Source organism: Manacus vitellinus, unplaced genomic scaffold, assembly GCF_001715985.3.
Source record: "Manacus vitellinus isolate BGI_N305 unplaced genomic scaffold, ASM171598v3 scaffold_12_pilon, whole genome shotgun sequence".
NCBI classification, from domain to species: Eukaryota; Metazoa; Chordata; class Aves; order Passeriformes; family Pipridae; genus Manacus; species Manacus vitellinus.
In genome coordinates, this window is record NW_021938949.1 from 10,642,449 (window position 1) to 10,665,145 (window position 22,697).

General features: G+C 42.3%; 1 protein-coding gene across 4 annotated transcripts; it reads left to right on the forward strand.

The window, feature by feature from the left end:
• The first annotated feature begins 308 nt into the window (after nt 1–308).
• Nucleotides 309–16,604, forward strand: DCUN1D3 (defective in cullin neddylation 1 domain containing 3). Of its 4 annotated transcripts, none has more exons than XM_018067369.3 (6): nt 309–454; nt 2,428–2,498; nt 7,532–7,607; nt 9,579–9,705; nt 12,416–12,944; nt 14,865–16,604. In XM_018067369.3, the coding sequence occupies exons 5-6, from the start codon at nt 12,517–12,519 to the stop codon at nt 15,343–15,345; spliced, it is 909 nt and encodes a 302-aa protein (XP_017922858.2). In that variant the 5' UTR covers nt 309–454; nt 2,428–2,498; nt 7,532–7,607; nt 9,579–9,705; nt 12,416–12,516; the 3' UTR covers nt 15,346–16,604. The 4 variants fall into 4 exon arrangements, with proteins under 4 accessions (XP_017922858.2, XP_017922857.2, XP_017922856.2 ...); XM_018067368.3 differs by having other exon boundaries at nt 9,579–9,696; XM_018067367.2 differs by lacking the exon at nt 9,579–9,705.
• The last annotated feature ends 6,093 nt before the right edge of the window (nt 16,605–22,697 follow it).

Here is a 22,697-nt window from a genome sequence, read left to right on the forward strand (position 1 = left end):
GCTGCAATGTTTTGCAGACTATCTGCATTGGTGACATGGATTAATTGTATACTTGACTCTAAGTTATTCAGCAGTAATGACATAGTAACTCGACTTGAAACAATTGTAATTTCGTGGCAAATGTTCAAGGCAAATGTTGCCTTCTGGTAAAGAGCCACCTGCAATTTACCCCCTGTAAACATATGACCCGAGTAAACTGTCTGTGCTGGTTTTCTCAGTGTCCTCTGTACAGTAAGTTGTCTCCAGTGTGTCTTTTGAAACAGTCAGTGATCTATCTTTTCTCCTCCCCCCCCTTTCTTTTGACTCTAGCTTGAGTCAGATAATTACAGATCTGGGTTGAAACCTTCCCTGGGAGTGATCAGAAAAGCCAGGACTTGCAGACGTGCTCCCATCGCTCACTCGCACCTTGGCTTCCCCCCTCCATGGGAAAGGTTGTGGAACCTCCTGGCTGTTGGTGAGCAAGTCAGAGAGCCCTGGGGGAAGGGGGGTTGGCAAACCCAGGGAGAGCTCTGATTTCCACACAAGTGCCAGTGTTCTTTGTGGTGCCATAAGGAGGTTTTCCATGTCACGTGTGGCTTTGGTGTGACAGTGTGGTGATGTCTTTACATTCTGATCTCAGTGCTGACCATAACAGAGCAAGCAGGGGAAGAGAAAGGGAATCAGAGCCTCTTGCTCTGATAATCTGAGAACTAGCCCATTTAGGTCTCTGTTTTATCCATATGTCTTGTGGGGCACTTTCCAGTCCAATGATCTGCATCTTAAAGGAAGCAGAAAACCTGGATTTTAGGTAAAGGTTATTTAAATGCAGCATTTTGCTGCTAGAAGAATGATGGCTAGGGGACTACTTAGCTGCAAGTATTAAAGAACTCTTTCACAGAAGTAGGAATACAGTACAGAAACCAGCAAAAGCATGGGTGGAGAGACAGGATTCCAGTAAAGGGAATGAGCTAGAATAATCTTCTGGTATCTCAGAAAGAATAGTTATAAATGCTGTTCTGTCTACAGCATCTGTTTTGTGAAAGACAAAACTTACTTTGCAAAATGTGAGAATGCTGTTACTGACCTCCTGTCACAGTTTGTTATTCCCAGAAAGTCAGACTGCCAGAGACAGTATGGCAGTCATAGTTGTTTGTTGTCTCACTTTTCTGTTTAGTGAATAGAAGTGGGTTTTTTTGAACCAAAAGGATTCAGTGCTCCTGAAATACACCAGTCTTATTTTTGCATCCATGTAGTAGCAGAAAGTGACAGTTTTTAGTTCTTACTCTGGTTTTTTTTTTTAGTGTAATACTTTTCCTCCTGCAGCTTTGAAACTTCTAATGCAGTCAGTCTCATCTTTTTGTTTCAAAACTGAAAGGGAGGGAGAAAAATCATCATAATGCCTATGATTATGGGAGGCATGTGTAGCTTAATGAGAGTCTCACAAACATAAATATCCTGGCTCTTGGTTTTGGTCATATGCTGACTGTTCAATATTTTCATAGCCAATGAGTCTGTGCAGAAAGCCTTGAGAATTCTGGATCAGCACATAAATGGGCGGCCTGGAAGTGCCAAAGGTCTGATGTGTACCAGCTTCCAGCAGTTACCTGTACTTGGAGTTAGTGATTATGTCTCATGAAGCACAGGATAGAGACCTACACACCTTGTCTCTTGTGAGGCACAGGACATCAAGTGAAACCAAAGAGATGTGAAAATCTGTGAAAAAAAGGTGCGTGTTGGTTGAAGCTGCCACCAGATTTCTTGAGGAGAGTGGAGAGTCTTTGTTACAACTGGTGACCAAATTCAGGTTCTCAAAGGAGCTCCTTTGAGGCATGGAAGTACTGCAGGATCCTTGTACAGTGGGAAGGGTTGTTGTTCTCTGCAATAGGGAAGTTGGGACACAAATCAGGAGAGAGAACTAGGGCTTCTGCAGGTGGCTGTGTGTATTTTCTGCTTTAAAAACTGTGGTCAGTTTAAAAATCCAAGTGTATGCTCTTGAAGCACTTTCATATGTCAGTGCTTTCACTTAGAACAATTTGTTGTACATAACTTAGATATGATTCCAGTATTTACATGGTCAGCTGGTACTGAAGTTCCTACACAACTGCATGCAATGAGTGATTCTTTTGGCTGGCAGCCTGTAAACTCTGTTACACTTACTGAGATGGCCAGTGGGCCTTCTGTAAACTCCTCAGGAACATCTGCTGCCAGCATGGATCTTATGAGGTGGTCTGGCTATTGTCTTTAGACTTGTCCCTTCACTGCCTGAAGGCTGTTTGGGTCACGGTCCTCACATCTGCTTTGTGCTGGAGAAGGGACACTGTTACCCAGAGCTGCTGGAAAGGCTTCCTTTTTTTTCTGTGACTGCTGTCTTTATTGCTGAGAGCAGTATGAGAACTATAAAGTTATTCTCTTACTACAGTTAGTTCAAAGCATATCTTATTATTACAGGAGTCAATTGATATCTACCTGAATTATATTCAGCTGAACATAGTGGATGAAGGCGCCCCAGACACTTCAAGGTGAAGTCTGATAGCTGAATTCAGTGTAAAAGAAAATCTGTGCACACTTAGCTCAGTTTAAAAGTAAATGTTTTTTTTTCCATTGCAGAGTAGGTTGTAGACCAAGGTGGTTTTTCAAAGTTATTCTGGTTTGGCTGCAAATAGTTGCAGTTTTCCGTAGATTAATTTGTGGAATGGACTGAACCAGAGTAAGATAAATATTTGCAGCACAGCTGCTTTCAGATGCTTGCAGTGAGACACATCTCTGTCAAATATCTGTGGGCTGTGGTTTCTTTTGGTCCCATAATCTGCAGTTTTGCTGTAGAGATGTGAACTGGTTGTGTCAGAGCACAGAGTAGCTCTGCCCCTGGCATGTGCTGCTTTAATTATTCATAATACAAACTGAAGTGCTAAAGGTCTGTCACGCTGTGCAAAAGTTACAGCGTACCCTGGAAAAATACTGAAGGATTATTCTTTTACAAGCCTCTGCACATGAAAGGGAAAAAAACAAACACTCATTAGAAGATGATTTGCTTTTTTGTATGTGCTGGACCTTGAGAGTTGTATGGCCTTTGAGAAGGATCTTGGGGGAGAGGGAGAAGACCAGTAGTTTTTAAATGGATGGAGGTGAATTGCTCGGTGACCAAACCTTTGTTTTTTGAAGGTGGTTGAGTTTTGTGCAGTGAAATAAATGAGTTTGTTCATGTCTAAGTGTGTATGAGGTAGGGAATTGGATGGAATCTGATTTGGGTTCTGGTTTCAGCTTTACTGAAAACTGATGGCATGATCTTAAGCAGCTGTGTCGTTTGGCTGTCTTGATTTCCCCTCAGCCCCTTGTCTTGCTCATAGTCTAAATAGACTTCTCAAAACAAGTACTGCTACTGCATGAATTAGTTCATTAATTTATTTATATTACAGAGACACCTGAAGGCACCCTTCTAAAATTATATTTTGTTTAGCTAACTGGACTTAGATTTGTTCTTTGAAAATAAAATAATCCTAACAAATCATCCCACCCACCTAATAAAGTAAGATGAAGCACTTAATAGGAAAGGATTTAAAACTTTTTAATGGGACCAAGTGGAAAAACAATGAGAAGTAATCAGTTAGTAAGGTATTGTGTGGTTAGGGAATGTAAAAGAAAGGGAGGGACTCAAGGATGATGCATGTGTCTCTGTTGAAAAAGCTACGTAAGGAATGTGTCTTACAAAAGAAAACATAGTAGGATGCCTTCAGGCTCTCTCTCCCTATAATTTTTCATATTATTATTATTAATTTTTCCTTGTATAATTAGCTGCACACAGTGAACTACAGTTCCGAAACATCTGTTCCATTTTTTTCTTAAGACTACTTGTTGGACTTTGAACATGAAATGTGATGTCATGCTCTGTGTGTTAGTCAGGTGCTCTTCAAGAGTGCAGAAAGCAGGTTTCTTCTGCCCCATCTTGAATGGAAAAATCTCCCTTGATGTCCCAGTTCGTGACTTGAAGTGACAGCACACCATGTTGTGGTTCAGTTGTTTGTTAAGAGGCTTTTGCCTGCATCCTGGTGACTGTGGGAGCTCCTCTAGGAAGAGATCTGGGGTAACTCTGGTTCTTGGCACTGAGACCTGGCCCAGCATTATGGACTGTAAGCATTGTTTCTGAAACTTTTTGGGATTTTTGTACCTGGTCCTCTCTTCCCTTCCAAACTAGTTAAGCCTTTCCAGTATGGCCTTTCTCAGAGAAGTCCACTTCTCATTTGAGGAGGTATTCAGGCTTCCAATATATGCGTTCCTGGCTTGGCTTTCCCATAGACTGCCGTGTAGCTTTCTGCCAACTCTGCATGGTCCCTTTTCATGTGTTTGTATAACTAGCTGTATAGGCATGTTCTGTAGAGACAAATTTTACCCAGTTTGATCACGTTTCTGAAGCTGGTTTGTTTCCAAAGCTCAAACCAAGGTTAATCAGAAATAGTTTGTTACCCCGCTTTGGAACACATCGACAGAGTTCCCATCTATCCGCCCCCAAAATCATAACCTCTCTGGAGTTCACTGAAAGGTGCTTAAACTGCAGGAAGCCTCACAAGCTAATAATTCATTTTAACTAATTGCAGCAGGACATTCCTGCTTTTAGACTTCCTCTTAAGTGACTTTGCATAAGTGTATTTGTGCAGCAGAGGTGCAGGGCAGATTAATGTGACAGTCTGGTGCTGGGGATGTGGTGAGGTGCCTTCTGGGCTCCTGAAAGCCCTTAATATGCCATTGTGCTGCACTCAGAGTGCTTCTGCTGGGAAAGTTTCATTGCAGGTTAAGACTTGACATAAGCAGTTTCCATACCATGCTGGCTTTGCTGGGCAAAGCTTGGTTTGTGCTGTAACACTTGTGCACCAGGTGCTTTGGTGCTGGGGTGTAGAACTCTGAGCTGCACTGGGGAAGGTTCCAGCAGAGCTGATCCTCTCCATTTCTGCCTGCTGAAGAGGGAAAGGCTATCACTGATTCCCCACGGAGTTGCCTTTGGTGAGAGCTCTCTTAGCCCTGGCAGGGCTGCCGAGGCCGGGTGAGGAGGGCGATGGCAGCTGTGGCACTGCAGGGCCCTGCAGGGATCTCTGTGCCCCAGTGCTGGGAGAGCCAGAGTCACCAGGGAGTCACACACAGAAGGAGGCAGGTGAGCAAAACTAAGGCCTCCATAATCCTGAGGGTGCACACTATCTACTTATCTATTTCCCTGTGGATTGCTGAGGGCTTGCTAATGAGCAGTGCAGGGCTAATGAGCAGTGCAGGCTGTTGTCTGAGTTGCTGTGGCTCCACACGCTCCTGGGGGTTCCTGGTACTGGGGGATGTGGGTGATCACAGCAATCGGCTCCACCTTGCAGCCCTGACCCAAGGACTGAATGAAAACCTGTGCCACCAAAGTGTTGATGCTTCTTTCCCCCCCCCACTGCAGTCACGGTGTGATTTAGGATGAAGTCAGTCAGCCACAAACGCATTGCTGTGCTATGATAGCCTTTAAATACAGACTTGAAGAGCTTGATTTTTTAAATGCTAACTCATACTAACGTTTTATTCCACATCCCATAAGTGTGTTGTCACCAAAGTTTACATATGCTGCTACAGTAAAAATTTTCAAAAAGGTTAAATGGGCAACTTGGAAGAATAGAAATATAAAGAAAGGGAAAGAATTGTAGCTGGCAGTTCTAACAGATGTTAAAATTTCTGGCTCCAGACTGTGTGTGTGTGTGTGTGTGTGTGTGTGTGTGTGTGTGTAGGCCAGCCAATGTGGAAACTACTTCAAACAACCTGAAAAGGTTTGGCTTTTGCTGGGTAGGGCTGAACTCCATCAGATTCAGCTTCTTTTGAACTTGAAATAAGTGCTTGCTTCCAGTGTGTGTAGTAGTCAATTGGAAATGTAGATTTGGTGGATCATAGATTTCTTCCAAAGAAATACAAATATATTTGAAAAGTAGTTTGTTGCATAAAGTTGCCATGACAATGATCTTCAAAATGTGAACTGTAAGATGTTGCTTCTCCTCTGTTTAAACAGGTTCCTGGGGGAATGAGGCTTCACAGTGCCCTGTGTCCCTCCTCTCTTCTTTCCTCCCTGATGATTTATAAAAGGAATTATTTAGATGCAGGGGGCCAAAAGAAATTAACATAGAGTGCCAGATGTTAGATTTTCTTACATTTTTGAAATTCATGGGATGCTATAGTCAAATAGGAAGAAATCCAAGCTAGTACTTCCACCACGAGAGAGGCAGGCGCTCCTCTTCTCCTCTGCACATTAAAGCTGGCTGATGGCTGTGCACCCACAGGACTGTCTGCTAAAAGAGCTGTGAGGCCTTGGAAGAGAGATTGTTTGTGTGGAAGATGAGGTTTGAGAGCTAAGAATATAAACCCAGCATGAAGGAGCTTTTTGGTCTATCCACCTCAATGGATAAATGGTTCAGTGGAGATACGTTTTTGCTCTGTGTGTGTATATGTGCAAAAGTACAAACCAGAGTTTCTAGGTGTTTTGAAACCTTTTGAATGCCCATTTCTCTGGACTTTTAAAGCTTTTTTAAAAACTTTGATCTGAACTAGGTTTTATTTGTCAGTCGAATTTGTCCTAGTTCAAATACAGGACTCGGGTTTCGGGAAAACTCAACTTTTGTGGAGATTGACATGTATGATAAGACCTTGTTTCATGGTTGTCTGTCTACATTCATTCCCTGCTTTCTACTGAAGAAAGCACTGAACAAGCTAATGTTTCTACTTGTTTCCTAAGGAGTAGATCTTATGCAAAAGGTAAGCATGCAGCAAGGCAGCTTTTGATCACTTGTCTGCTCCCTAGATGTACTAAGAGCTGTAAAAACAAGACATTTTAGTGTTTCTGTTCGTGTGGTGGAGCAGGGGAGTGTTGCCAGAGATTTCTTGTTTGTTGTTTTTCTTCTAGATCAGATACAGAGGTGTTGACTAGGGGCTACAGTTGTAGCTCTTGCTACACAAACCAGACATACCTTTGTCTGTCATCTCTTCAGAGGTTCCTAGTTGTATAGCAGAGCTGGGAATTTAAGAGAAGCGAAGTTGAGCCAGCTCAACTGAACATGGGAAAACAAACATGGAAAAGAATGTGCTAGAGAATGAAAAAAAGAGAATTACCCTCCAGACCCAAATCATGCTTTGCTAGGTAGCAGCTGTCTGGCATTCACAGATTAAACAGCCGCTTAGCTAACATGCAGTGACAATGATAGCATGTCCTCTGTTTTGCTTTGAGTGCATGAAATGAGGAATTAACTCTCCCATGCTGAAAGCCATAAAAGTATCCGGAAGTGCATGTTTACTCCTAACAAACATTTGAACTTGTCTGTAGTTTTCAGTACCTGTTTTATTCTTGTTATGACAATACAGAGTGCATGGTGTTAATGCTACTTTATATGTTAAAAATGAAGTAGTTTTTTATAAGATGACTTTGAACAAATGGAGTTTGGCTCTGAAGGGTTTTATTAAATGCATAATTGGTTCTCAGTGGTTTGGTGCATTTCATGGTTTTCATGACCTCTTCTAAATGTGAAGATTTGTGTGGTCTTTTGTCTTTCAGCATTACATGTGGAACCCAGGGAGCCTGAAGGAAGCTGTGAAGTTAATGGAATGATTCCCTGTGTAGCTGGAACTACGTAAGTATTAGATGTTTGCTTGCAAGATCACCTGCCCAGTATCAGTTGTTGGAGCAAGGACTCCTTCGGGTTCAGCAGTGGCAATGATCCCCTCCTGCCTCCCCAGTGGAAAGCTCTGTGTGTCTGTTCAGAGCTGGAAGAAGACAGGGCACCCATGATACTGTTCCCTACTCTCAGCTGTTTTGGAAGTCATGTATCCCTGTCCACTAAAAGGTAGACAATGCATAGTGGAATTCTGTGAAATTCTTACAGACTATGCTCGAGTGTTTGTAAAAAGCTGAGGTGGATTGAGGCTTAGTTAAACTCTAGCAGTGTTGTCTTTGCCTTAGCTAGTGAACTGCTACTTGGAAAGGGATTTAATGGTTGGCTGAGCTGTGTCCCCTTTTGTTATGAGATTTCCCAAAATTTGTCTTGGAGGTGTTCTTGAATGTATGGAAGGTTTTTTTCTTCTACTCTCTTGATACTTTCTCTGTTTGGAAACTCATTGTAAATACTTTCTGATGCAATACTTTACTAAACAGCATAATGCTTGTTTTGCTTGTTATTCTCTGGACATATCCAATAATTTCTATTACTACAATAACACCAGTCATCAGAGAAAAATACAAGGTTGCTTAAATATCTCCTTTGCATCTTCTCCCCTCCTGCCAGCTCTCCCCCACTTCAGTGCTGCCATTTTCAGTTGTGCCATGGTGTGCCTGTATGACAGAGAATTATTACTGAGTCACTTTGTTTTGCTGCCTTCAGATCTTGGGTTATGTGGGATCTGGTCCCTTGAAAATGGAGAAAAACCGAATTCCTTACAGCACTTAGAAAAAAATCCCCCACAAAAACCCCACCAAAACAAAAAGCCCCACCAAGCATTAGCCAAGGCCTTTGCAATCTCCTCTAGGTTTTTCATTGTATAATGAGGCCATATGGTTCTGCTTATCCTTTTTTCTTAGAGAGTCACTTGCCTTTCACTGACTGTATTCACCAGCACTGATCCTCCTGTGTTCCCCATTGCTGCCTCCTTTCTAGAAAGGTGCAGAGAACGTCACTGTCAGTCTCTGCTTTGCAGTTCCTGTTATGTGGAAGATGGCCTCATGGGCTTCTTGGTGATTCATATGTGCTGGAGGTCATTGCTCAATCCTTGTCTGACTAATAAACTTCTTTGGGACTTCTGCATCCTGTAGCACTGGGCACATTCCAACCTTAGCCCTGAATTTTGACCTTTTCTCGCAGAATGGCCAAAGCAGTGGTCAGTGCTGCCTTTTATGTCTTGCTTTTATGTTGTACAAGCCTCTTACAGTAATGTTGCTCGTGGGAATTGATCCTTTTGGAATTGGTACTTTGCCACCAATCCAGTGTAACCTTTGGGCACGAGAGGAGTTTATACTTGTAGTTCCTGATCCAGCTGGGAGAAATATCTCTGCAGGTCCTCGCACTCCTGTGGCTGTGCTTGGCATGACCAAGATGTGACACTGGCATTGCTGTGCAGGAAAATGACAGCTTTGCTCACCTTCCTGAGAGTGCCCTCTCTCACTCCTTGGACACTGGCTTCAGTGCAGCCCCTGATGCTGCAACTAGATCCTCTCTCCAGCCTTCCTTAACAAAAGGGCCGACTTCTCCCACTTGTTTCTATCTCCTTCCGAGGCTCTTGTTCCTTTCATGCCTTGAAACCTGAGTCATGTAGGAAGCGGAGGTGACTCCTAAGTGAAGTGGATCCAGCTCAGTGAAGGCGATTTACAGAAGGGTAACTGATGGAGTGCCAAAAGACTTTTCTCTTACAAAACCAGATACATGCACAAGCTGCCAGCGGATGCAGTCTGGCTTTTTTTTTTTTTTTTTTTTTTTCTTCCCAAGCTGGTTTTGCTATTTTTGGGGTAGAATGCTTCTAAGTATCTGGCACATGGCATCAAGTTTCGTGTAGTACAAAAGTGAGGAATTGCAGCAACTGTACATCAATATCTTCTCATGTTTGTTCATAAGGAGTAGGATTGTGCTCTGAAAATCTCGACAGGGAGGAGGAAGGAAGAACTTACTGCAGGGAAGAGCAGTGCTGGCAGTGCCCAGGCAGGAGCTGTTCAGGTGCAGCGCTGGGCTCCTGGTAAGGCAAGTAAGAGTACAGAAATTGTGTTTGTTAGAGGGGTACGATGCAGGGGACGTGGTTACTTTGCACTCTGTGGGTAAATGCTGCTGTGCTTGCCAGGGGTTTTTGGGAACAGCTGTTGGATTGGGACACTTTCTCACATACAGGTGTCTAATAATGCTGGCTGACCTTCTCTCTCCGTATTGCAGTGCTTTTTTTGTGACAGCAAATGACTTTAAACCCCATCTCTTTCATCAGGCAGGTGATGTCACTTTGTACACCTGAATATTAGATTGTTATCATCTTTAATACAAGCTGTTGCTTAGGAATGGCAGCATGAATGACTTGTATTAGGAAAAGTTACAGACACAGTATGTCAGTCTCACAAACTGCCTTTTTTTTTTTTTTTAGCTTTAAATTGGGATCCTAAAGTGAATTGGATTAATCTCTGTCAATTATGCTGTGTGTGATTTGAGTACTACCAGCTACTTTAAAGGAAAGTACTGCTCACTAATAGGCAGCTATTCTTTAACCTGCCCATAGGGAAAAGCTGTTCCAAATCACCAATAGCTAAAAACTGCTGTTATGTGTTTGAGCAGAAAATTTTTTGTACTGCTTAAACTCTGCTTTAAACTCTAACACTGATCTGATCTTTCCTCCAGATTTTTTTATTCTGCTCTTTTACCTGCATGTTTCTCTCTAAAGAAAAACTCGTCCAGTGTAGTGCTTGCTACCTGTCCCTGAGAAACTGACTGAAGAACAAGAATTAGTGTAGATTGAGCTTTTGAGTTCTGCTGAATTTAAAGATAAGGGGAAAAGCTGGTATCTGGTAGTTAATCACTAAGCAGTTCTTACTCTGCCTACTAATATCCTGTTTATTTTGGTGTAATGAAGTAATGACTGGTGGAGGCTGGAGAAGATGATGTTGCTCAGGCACATGGCAGCACAGGAATCAGTGCTAGGCTGTGCTCTGCAGTTCACAGAGCTATGAAGTACTGAGGGCCAGTGAAATTGTCTTTTGGGTTGTTTATGTGGACATGCATATTTTCAGGAGTCCTTTAAGATACAAATTACTAAGAATTTTTTTAATACATTAAATTGAACTTTACTTGCCTATAAAAATGATGCTACAAAGTTCATCTTCAAAGCAGTGTGATGACAGGATGTATTAGATGTTTGTTCCTTTGGCTGCTTAAAAATAAGTATTTGTTTGTTATGTGTATGGGTTATGTGCTTAAGAAAAGGGATTGGGGAAGGAAAGGGAAGACAGGTAGTTGAAACCAGCATCTTGGCTGTTGTAACCAACATACAGGCCTTTTGTAGTTGCAATGGCAAAAGTTTTTGTTCATGAAACTGCATGTGTGCTGTTTTCTCAAAACAGGGACAAATGGCTGAGAGAAGGTTTATGTCTGAAAGCTGAGAATTCATCTGTACTTGTTGCTGCAGTTGGTTTACAGCTTAAAATGGGCTCAGCCTCATAAGAGCTCTAGTGAAGAAAGAATGAATACAGAAAAACTGATATGACATCTATTTTATTTATTTATTTATTTATTTATTAATTTTTATCTCTCTTCTTTCTTGTACAAATTCTAAGCTGGAAGCAGTACACAAAGACAAGGCAAACCAAATTTTTGTGTTTGAGGCTTTTGCCTAGCTGACAGCAGAGATGAAATGCAAATGACTGGGTAAAGGAGGAATATGATAAGCAATTGCTTTCTTGGAGTTGATGTTTCTGAGAAAGGGACTGTCCACAGCGTGGCTGCCTGCTGATAGGGCAGCGTCAGAGTGTTAGTTTGGCTTTAATAGGGAAAATTTGAGAACCCTTTTCTGTGGGTAAAATATCTTTTCCAAATATGCAAGGCTTTGTGATTTATAAAAACAGAGTATGATGAAATCATTTTGGCATTTTAATTTTTATTTAAAAAAAAAAAAAGAAAAAAGCCTGAACTGGAATTACTACTTCTTATCTGCATGTGTCTGTCTGAAGAAGATTCATTAAGAAGGCCCCCTCCCCTGTCTGTCTCATTACCTGAAGGGAGGAGCCCACTTGAAACAATTAACAATTCCTGAACACCCTCTTGGATGAAAAGTGAGTGTTGCCTCCTTTTTGCAAACACGCTCTGTGTACGTTTTAAGTATTTAAAAAAATCTAATTCCAAACTCTGTTTAAAAACAAACACACAACTTCCACTCTCCTTCTTTCATAAAAAAAAAAAAAAAGCCAACAGCCAAACCCCCAAACCCCCTTTTGCTGATTTGTTGAAGGTACAGTTTACATTCAATGCTTAGGTCTCTGCCAGGTTGTCCCATCAGTGTCCCTGTCCCCTCTCCCCTGCTTTGTTTCAGTGTTCTATATTCTATATATAAAATGTGGGTATACTTCTAAAAACCATTTCCTTTAAAATATTTCTAGGTTAGAGTAGTCTGTCTTGATGAAGCCTGTACATGAATCAACCTCTTTGTAACCTATGTTGCGGTAAGAATTTTAGGAATTTCCTTTATTAGGACCCGTTAGGATACTGCAGCCACTGAGTGAGCTGCATTGATTTCTAGGTAAAACAGTCTGAAATTGCCTGAAATTTATGGCATTGCCAGCCTTCTGTACACTGCTCCTTTTCAGTATTTAGAACTTAAATATCCTGAAGTCGGTCGCTTACTGGCAAATGTTATCCCACATTTAATACTTAAAATATCCTTTGTAGACAGACAGCAGTGTGACTCTGAAACTGTTTTTCAGGTTAGCTGAGTGCTGCTAATGGCATGGTGAGATGTGTTGAAGAGCAGCTGCGAGGGTGTCCAAGGGCAGGGGGACTGCGCTAGGAGCTGGTGTGCAACATCATGGGCCAGTGCGTCACCAAGTGCAAGAATCCTTCTTCCACCCTGGGCAGCAAAAATGGGGAAAGGGAATCCGGCAGCAAGTCCCACAAGAGAAGTGCAGTCCACAAAGATGACCATGGCTCAGCTTGTGGGAAGGCTTCAGGAGACATCCTTGTGAATGGGACAAAGAAAATGGACACTGCTTTGGAGTCCAGTCAGCCCCCGACGTTTTCTGGAGATACAAAGAAAGACTCTGTTTGCAGCGCGGAAGAATCTTCGCTTCAAAGGATCGGGGAGTTGTTTAGGAGGTACAAGGATGAACGGGAAGATGCCATACTGGAAGAAGGGATGGAACGATTTTGCAATGACCTCTGTGTTGATCCCACTGAATTTAAAGTACTAGTTTTGGCTTGGAAATTCCAGGCTGCTACCATGTGCAAATTTACAAGGTTAGTTCTTGTAGAACTTGTAATTATTTTCATATGTTAAAGTATATCCTGTCAGCTGTATGTTGGAGACACAGCCTCATTAGCTTCACTTATTTCTTCTAACACTTGCATTTTGATCAAATTAATTCCTACCACTGCAGAAGGGAAGCTTTGTATTGCCTTCTTCTCCCCTTCCCCTCACAGTGGGTTTCAGAAGACGTAGTTTTGGTCATTATGGTGCTAGTGATGAACAGTGTAGTGAGACTCTGTAGACATTCATTTATTCTTGATTTACCAAAAGCAGTTTGCTGTACCCAGCATTATCTTGGACACTGAAATTAATTTTTCCTTTAAAGTAATGTGAGATTCTTTAGTAATTGCTACCAACTCCATTACCAGTCTGTGAAAGAATAACAAAATTGTTCCTGCCCAATCAGTGTTATACTTAATGTCTTTTTCCAAGAGTAATCCTGTTAGAGCATAGTGAGGGAAGGAAATGTGAGGGGTTTGACTCTAGTAGCAGTTTTGTACCCGCTGACAAGCGATTGCTATTCAAATGCTGTCTGCCCTTCTGGACAAGGGGCTCAGTCAGCAGGCTCACAGCACGTGTGATGCTCCAGGAAACAACAGAATGGCTAAAACCTACCCCACAAAGCCCACAGCCAAAACCCAAACTGCAGCAGCCTCCCCCAACTTGATGAGCAATGTCCAGGTAAGAGCAAGTAAAGACTGTCTACAGGGACTTGCCAGCAAAGGAGAAATTTTTTAATTTTTTGGTCTATCTAGATTGGTTTGAATAATGCTGCCTATTTTTACTGAGCTTATAACTTTCAAAATTATTTTGGTGTTCAGAGCCTTCACCCAAGCCTTTGTTGTGCACTGAACACAGATAACTATTCCAGCGTCTTCAGAGTCCTTGTGTCTGTGGGCGTGTGTCACATGGGTGAGTTACTCTGGAATGCAGATGTGGATTTACTGGAGGCTGAAGGCACAAGTATTTGCTAAGATGGTAAAGGAATTGTAAGCAGTGTCTGTGATTCTGCACAACCACCATGAGTGTTATTAATATGGTTTTGGTTTTCTTGGAGGGGCCAGATCTAGTGGTGAGCAGTTACCATTGTTTCAGGGCATGCTCCATGATACAAGTGCTGACTGACTTTTTCCATTAAGGAAAGCTTCTCCTGCGTGCTGCTCCATCTCTTGTCCTCCCTCCAACCCATTCTGCAACACCTGCTGGCTCTGGTTAATATTGACTGGTTATAACACTTGCTCATGAGCATCAGATCAGAGCTAACACTGGTCAGAGTGTTGGTCAGCCAGTTAGTCCAGCAGTGGAGCTTTGAGCAGTGTTGTTGTGCTGTAGCCCATGTTCTGTGATGCTCTGCTCCCTTCCACACTCCCAGCAGGTGCCTCGTTGACCATCACTGTTGGCGCCCTTTTGATTTTGCAGGTTGGAAGAGCAACAAAAAAACACAGGAAAGCCACCAGTGAAGTACTCTGTCCCTTGAGAACAGCTGGCCCAGAACATGGGCATTTAGACATGGGCAGTATTGAATCAATTTGGGGTAAATGTGTCCATTTCAAACATTTGGAATTTCCTCTGTGGTACATTGGAATTCACTTTTTAATGTGAAAGGCACTGGATGTGGCAGTGTCCCATAGTCAGAAAGCCAGACAGCAACATCTTCCAAATGCTCACAGTGCCCCAGTGGATCTGGGGGCTAGGTGTGGTTCTCCAGGCCATAAGGAATGCCTTGGAACTGTCTCTCTTTTCAGTAGGTTCCATTGCCAAAATCTTTGTGCCACCTGGGCAGAGTGTGCACCTTGTCTTGTCCAGGTGATCCTGTTCCGATTTGCCGGAGCTGAACGGAGATGGGAAGCGCTTGGCACGCGAGGTCGGTGGGAAGTGCTCACACTAATTTCTCTTCTCTTGCTTCATAGGAAGGAGTTTTTTGAAGGCTGCAAAGCAATAAACGCAGACAGCATTGATGGCATTTGTGCAAGGTTCCCCAGCCTCCTAAACGAAGCCAAGCAGGAAGATAAATTCAAGGATCTCTACCGTTTCACCTTCCAGTTTGGCCTGGACTCTGAAGAAGGACAGAGGTCGCTACATCGGGAAATAGCCATTGCCCTTTGGAAATTAGTCTTCACCCAAAACAAGCCCCCTATTTTGGACCAGTGGTTACACTTCCTCATCAAGAACCCCTCAGGAATCAAGGGAATCTCCCGGGACACGTGGAACATGTTTCTAAATTTTACTCAGGTGATTGGACCGGACCTTAGCAATTACAGCGAGGACGAGGCCTGGCCGAGTCTCTTCGATACCTTTGTGGAGTGGGAAATGGAGCGAAGGAAAAAGGAAGAGGAAACCAAATGTGTTACATCTTTGGACACAGAGGGCCTGTGTGAGGAACAGACTTAGCGGTGTCCAAGCAGCAGTGACGAAAGCAACTTGTTGCCCTTCACAAAATGTAAACTCTGGATGTTTCTGGAAATTACCGAGGCTCCAGATTTTTCTACTTTACACCTTTTTCTGCCTTGTCTTTGAAAGGGCTCTAAAATGCTGTATCATTTTTAGGCACTTTCTTAATTTTGGTTATTCCTTTTACTCTTGCCCTGAAATATTTGACCCTGGCTACAAGTTAAGCGTTTTTGGGGGTTGTTTTTTTTTAAGACTTCAGATTAGTATAAGTAAGTCTGATATTTCTTGCACAATGTAGATCTTTTTAGTTAGGTTAAATTAACATTGCTAAGTTATACAGTGCCAGATTAAGTTTTTCATACTACATCTGTCAGGGCAGGTCTGTACTGTGTGTAGTGCTGTTTACATTGTTGAAATTTTAGGTTATAATAATTTTAAGGTTTTATACCAAGATAAACAGCAGTGTTAACTATAAATGCATTAATCCCAGGTAATAAGGCTCTAAAAACCAACATAAGCAACAGCTTTTTGTAATATGGCTAATTCTCATTTTGAGCTAACTCTTAGTGAATGAGTCCAGATCATTCCTTTTTTTTGGACTTTCAAACTAAATGTTGGGATTGTTTTATAAAATTACTGTACCTGTCAGTCAACTGAGTGGTAGATGACGATTTGTATCTAAATCTCTTTACACGTTCATGTAATAAAAGAGCAGTACTACCTCAGTTTTATTGAAAGTGGACTTGTTGATGGACTTCCATTTTCTCTGGAAGTTGTATTTTTGTGGTTACATGAGAATATTTTTACTTGACTAAAAGAACCAAAGGTTCTGCTTCTTAAGTTTGCTAAACATTGACAGAAGCAACACACAAATCCTAAGTCTTCAAGGAAAACTGTGGTATAATTCTGCTTTAATTTGTTTGATTTATACCTAAAGTATTACCTTACTTGTCTGGCAAGCACAGTACTTCTATGTAAGGAACTATCTTTTGCATTAATATTGACGAACCAATTTTTTAAAACCTATGTTTAATTGCTAAATTGCAGTTAATACTCCACACTTTCTGGAGAAACAATATCGGCATCTGATGACAAAGTGAATTCTTAATGTGTTCTTAATGACAACAGTGTAGATGAGTCATTTTTAGACTGATTTGATAATATTTGGATAGGAGTCAATTTATTATTTTACAATGCCTGTATTGGGACTATTTGCCTGTTGAAATTGTTGTGACTTAAAGGGAGTTTTATTAACACTGGTTGAAACTTTTTTGGTTATTGATGCTACCTTTTTCAATTTTAGTATGTCAACTTTTTTACACCTTTTGGTAAAAGGAATGATTGCCAAGGCTTTCTCTATAGCCAAGTGCTGGCTTAGTTAATTTGATAAACTTCCGTTACACACCTTTTATTTTCAGAGCTGCATTTCAGGATCATAAAATGACTTCATCTGAAAAAACCAAACCAAAAAAAAAAAAAAAAAGCCTGGACATTCATCCATAGCATCCAATGGCTTTTGTGCTATAAGGGTTTTAAGGCTGAAGGGAAACAGGTTTTAACTGGTGAGCTTGCCACCAGATGCAGGATGTCGTGCTTTGCACGTGTGCTGTGCCCCAGAGGGGTTAACAGAGAGAGGAGCAGGATCTGCCCCAATTCTGGGACTGGCTTTGCTGGTGTGCAGCCTCTGCAATAGCTTGGCTCTGAGGTCATAAATCACTAACAAAATGTGGGTAATGGAAACTGTTTAAAAACAAACCCACAAGCCACAGATAGCATCTCTTTCATCTAATTAAAGGAGAGTTTGGTCCATGCTGCTCTTGCTGGGAGACAAGCTGTGGAAAACAAATGTGTTTGGTTTAGATGCAGCTGAGTCTGTCCCTTGGCAGGAGGAGAGCCCTGAAGTTGCTGTTTCATGGGTAAATATGCCCAAAGCTTTGTCCTTGCTACTCTAACCTTCCAAGCTACTGTGGCACGAGCACTGTTTGGCAGCAAAACCTGATTCTGGTTTGGTGAGCAAAGCAGGCCAAAGCACTTGTGCTGGTGTTGAATTTATGGCAAGACTTTTGTTGGTGCTGTTACTTTTTAAAAACTAAAATAAATTCCCCAACAGAGGCTGCTTTGTTAGGAAAAGTTCCAAATGAAGACTGTATTTCTAAGTTTGAGACTCTTCATTCATTCAGCTATTAAACACTTTGTTCATCACTTAAGTTTTTTTTTTTTCCTAAAGGAAAATTAAAATGTCCAGAGTGTGAAGACTCTTCAGTTGATAGCCCGTGCATGCCTGCACACCAGATCAGGGCAGGGGCTGCTTCTCATTTACCTGCTAACATGCAGCAGCTCCAAAGGATGAGGGATAGAGCTTTTTTAGGAAGATGTTTATCTTGTGGTTGGAATGTGGACAGCAGGGAAGAAATCAATCTGTAGCACATCAAGCTCAGCCCATTTAATGTATCAGATGTAATACAGCTTCTTTTTAAGGCAGAGGTGAACACACAGGAAGGGAAAATCTGGTTTCCTGTTGGGGAAAGGACATACCATTGCCAGTGGCTGAGTCTCCATGTGTTCAGTGTGGGGGGACAGCCCTGCTCCTGCTCTTCTGCTTCCAGGAGCAGGAGCAGCTCCACCCCCTGGACAGAATACTTGCAAAAATAGCCAAATGATCTATCTAGCAAAGTACCATTTATTTTTAGCCTAATTTCAGTCTTTTAATTACCATTTACAGAATGCAAACCAGACCTGTATCAGTTTTAAGCTCTGAACCAGGAGCTGGAGGTGCAGCTCTTTGACAGTGCTGACAGTGAGCAAGGCTGTCAGACCTTCCTTGGATTGCCTGGTGATTTTGGGATCCTAAATGAGACTCACCCGTGCTCTGTAATGCTGGGGTGGGGGACTGGGGTTTGCACAGGTTTCTGAGAAGTCTTTCATAATATTGGAGCCTCTGAAAATATGTTTGTTTAATGGTTAAACTGTGAATATCTGTGGAACAGGCCAAATACATTCACTCTTCATTTTTATATAATTTAAATCTTTATTGTGTAGGGCACAGGACTGTAAGTGAGCAGTGATGCTGATGAAATCCTTGAAACCATTGCAACTGTTTAATTTTTTTTTTGAATTAGAGTATGCATTAGGGAACTTTATGCATGTAGTGAATCTGCTGCAACTTGGGATAAATAACTATAGGTAACTATATAATTCTAGTAATATACTGGAAAACTGGTCTGACATCCACAGTCTGTGGCATTTTATTGCCTTCTCTTATATGCAAAGAAATACAACTCCTGTACACTTTAGTCCCTGGTAATAAAAGGCTGACCACCTGCACCATATTATAGTTTGCAACACCTTTAAAATTTGCCTTCCAGGTCAACTGGAGGCTCAGTTGTGCTAAATTTTACTCGCATGGGTGCATTTCTGAGGTCAAAGACTGATGACTGATTGATTCAAGTAAGGATTTGAAAGGTCCTGCCCAGAGAACACGACTGAGGAAATGAATTGGAATTGAACACTGTATTGTGAGTTTACTTACTGCTGGTGCTACTTTCCATGGAGAATTACAGCTTTTTAGTACTGTGCAATTGTAATGAAAGAACCACAGGAAAAATAACTGCAGGTGTGGCAGGTGGTGCAAAAGCAGACAGCTGGAGCCTGCAGAGGGAATGCCAGGAGCGGCTTCCCCAGGCTGGGCTGGCAGATCCACTCATGGATCAGCCTCTGGACCATGGCAGCTTCTCAGCCAAGCACAGGTAGAGCGTGAGGGGAGTTCCCCCTGCTCTGCTGACTGTGGGTGACTCGGGTTGGGGCACAGATGCAGCCCCTGCTCCCACGGGCAGGGTGGGTGCCAGGTGGGTCAGTCAGTGCTGGGGCAGCAGCAGCTTTGCCTGTGTAACTTTGATCATTCACTCCTCCCATGTCCACCAGAGCCTGAAGAACCCATGGATGCAGGACTAGGCTGTCATCCATGGTTCCCAGGCATAGCTATGCACTGCCCAGTGACCTTAGTCTTTTCATGACACTGTCAACATAAGTATCTTCCTTACAGTTCTAAGCCTTGGTTCTAAAAAAAGCCCAGCAAAGTTAAAAGAAATGCCATGTAGTTAATAGCCACCTCAGTCGTGATATAATTTGTTGGCTGAGGTTACATCATTCCCATTCTTTGGAAAATAATAGTCATTGTGAGTTTCTGGGTCTTGCAGCCTTGTGTTCTGCAATGTGATCCTTTTTTAGAAGGTCCTCAGTAAATTAGGCACTCAGTTCTTCCCTTGGGTTCACTCTGCTCAAAGTGTGTGCATGTGAATTTAGCTCTTCCTGTTAAAAAAGGAAGATGCTTAACCTGAAACTCCAAATTCTTCAGGATAGTGCTTCAATATAGAGCAAAATGTATTTTTTCAAATAAGTATTACAAGCAAAGTGTCTGCTTAAACTTTGTTGTGTGCAAACAAACCCACCAGTGTTAAGATTTTCTCTCTGGACTATTGAAAATCGAACCTTTGGTTTGATAGTGTCAACTGAAGTGAAATACATGAGATTGTAAGACAGAAAGAAGGCTGTAACTCCTTCACCATGAAGTACATAGGTATCTCTACCTCTTGTTCTTAGACTTGAATAGTTGAAGGTTACCATCCTTTTGTCCCAGGATTTTATGCCTGGGTGAGTAATCTATTTTTTTTAATCGACCCAAGTTAAGTATTATCTATTTGCCATAGTTTTTGGTATACTGTGTTTAATGTGTATGCAATGGACCCTTGGAAAGGGAGCCGGGTCAAGCTGCAAACCAGTGTGTTGGTCCTCCCGGGTGCTACTTTTGGAGTGCAATAGAGCGGCCGAGCAGAGCTCCACGGCCTGGGCTCAGGGGCCTCTGTCAGCACATCCTCTTCCCTGCTCGGGCTGCCTGTACTGACAGTGAATTGAAGATGGAGCAGCTGCTCCCCAGGAGGGAGCCACCAGCCTTTTCGTTTGCCCTTGAAAAGCTTTAGGAACCCACCTGATGCAGTGCCATGAGTGTATTTTTATTTTAATCAAAAATACTGTGTTTTGTTCATGTTGGACTGGACCTGTAACACCCAGCAAAGATGGGAGCTGCAAAAGCATAAAGGCTGCACTCATCCTTTTCCTCTTGGAGGTCAGAATCCTGCTCAGGATAAAACCCCTATGCTGAGTAAAGCTGGAGTGTTCTTGAGGGCACTGGAGGTGCCAGAGTGGCTCCAGTGCTCAGCTGTATTAATTAATGCATTGAGGGGGGGTGGTTTTTTCATGCAGCACATCTGTGTCCCCTGCTCTCATTCCCCAAACCAAACTACAACACAATTACTGTCATGGCAAATCCCCAGGAGATGCGATGCTGTAGCAACTGTTGCTGCAAGAGTCTTCTTCCAGTGTGTGTGAGGGCTGCTTTTGGGGTGTGACCTCTTGCACTATTAGGATGGGCATGGGTTTCAAGAGAACGAGGGGACATGTGAGACAATAGGTAAAAGGAGCATGGACGTTCTTGTCCTGACAGCTTGCCTTAAATCACTGACATTGCAGCGGTTCCTTGCTACTATTGCAATCCTCAGTCTTTGAAAATCCAGCAGGTTCTGTAGGTTATACTATTTTTGGTTTTAATTTTTTTAATAAGTATCTATCTTTGCATAATTGCACTCTTCAGATAAGCCCTTTTTGGATAACATGTCATTTCTCACACAGGGGAAAAAAAAAAATCCATCTCCAATGTTTGTGTTGTAAAGTGGGGTTTTTTTCCCTCTTGTAAATTATATTTGGACTAAAGGTTGCCTACTCTTGAACCAGCATGTTTACTTGAATGTTGCCATTTTATGCAGTTACAGCTGCTGACTCTTGCTCTTCTCTGGGCCCATGAGAGTGGAGATCGTGTGACCAGAGGTGGCAAACCTTGCACAGAGGATCAGTGGAGCTGAAGGCTGTGCTACTCCCAGGTGTATTCCACATCAGAGGACTGAATAGTACTCGATATTTTGAAGTTGTGATTTTTTAAGTCACGTTAAACATAGTTATCTTAAATATATGCTTGCTTTCTTACCTGTAAGTTTGAAATAGTCTTTAAAAAGGACATGGACTGGCAGGAGTGGTGGGAGGGCTTCATGCTTTTAGTTGTTGAGTAACTCGAGTTCCAGGAGCTCCAGGATGGGACTGTCAGAATTAGGTCCTGATCCAACACTGTTGGGGTTTGCACTGGCTGGTCTTGAGGGCATGAAGCAAATGCAAGGCCTTGATGGGCTCCCTGGAGAAGGGTCAGCCTGGGAGAGCTGGTTGGTGCAGCTGGGTTTCTTTCTTGAGGCCCCAGTTTAGCCTCACATCCCCCTCTGTGGAAGGAAGGCATTTTGATAGTGTTTGCTCCAGTGTAACCAAGGAAGTCCCGGGAGCACAGCTCTGTGTGGCTGTCACTGATCTCATGTGAACACAGCTCCCTGATCTCTCGGCTCCTCAGTAACCAGCAAGAGTGGGCAGGGTCAAATCTTCATGCCAGGAGTGTGTTTTGCCTTTTCAGACTTACCAAGGGAGAACCCAATTTTCTCACTCTGGGAAATGATGAATGTGTTGTGTGTCACAGAGCAGCCCCTGGTTCCTCTCTGGGCCAACAGTGTCAGAAATGTAAATGTAATGCTTGAAAATGGCTGGAGTAAATTCTGTTTCCTGGAGGACCTTTTTTTCAAGGGGATGCAGCCAAATTTGAAACCATGATCTAGAGGAAAAGTGGGAGAATTTCAGGACGATTCATCTACTGAATCCCGTTTGGTTTTTAGTTTTACAGTTACTCTTCTTGTATCAAATTTTGCTCACTGTTGTTGTCTGGAACAGAATGAAAACAGCGTCTTATGGAATGTGCAATCTAAGGCACAATGCAAATAGGGTGTGATAAGAAGGTTGTCTTTACTTGATAGCAATCCTGAGTGCAATGTTTTTGTTGTGTCCCTTTTGGAAGAAGAGCATTAAGTGCAGTCTGAGGTGGTTTTTTTTCTTATAAGCAAAGCATTGGTTTGTTCATTACTGACTTCTTGTGAAATTTGTGCCAGATGTATATTAAATATTTTGGTGCTTTTTCTAATCCAAGCTGCCATTCATTTACCTGTGAGATTATTGTACTTCTGTATATTTAAATGACCAATCCCTTAAAGAAAAAAAACAAAACAAAATCCTTTAGTCACAATGTATCCTGACTACTGTAGCTTGTCAGTGTTCCAAAACTTCTGGGTTTCCTGTATTCCAGTAAGGTCTGAGGGGAGGGGAACAGCTACAGAAATCTACCCCACTGGAAAGGGAACTCACACACTGTTCTGTGCGTTACTGAACAAAGGAGTAACATTTGTGGTGTTTACATAACAACACGTTGGTGT

Bases quoted from the DNA above. Each gene is read 5' to 3' on its own strand.
- DCUN1D3 (XM_018067369.3), top strand. From the start codon at position 12,517: ATGGGCCAGTGCGTCACCAAGTGCAAGAATCCTTCTTCCACCCTGGGC. The intron at 12,945-14,864 runs GTTAGTTCTTGT...CTTGCTTCATAG, and splicing joins ACCATGTGCAAATTTACAAG to GAAGGAGTTTTTTGAAGGCT.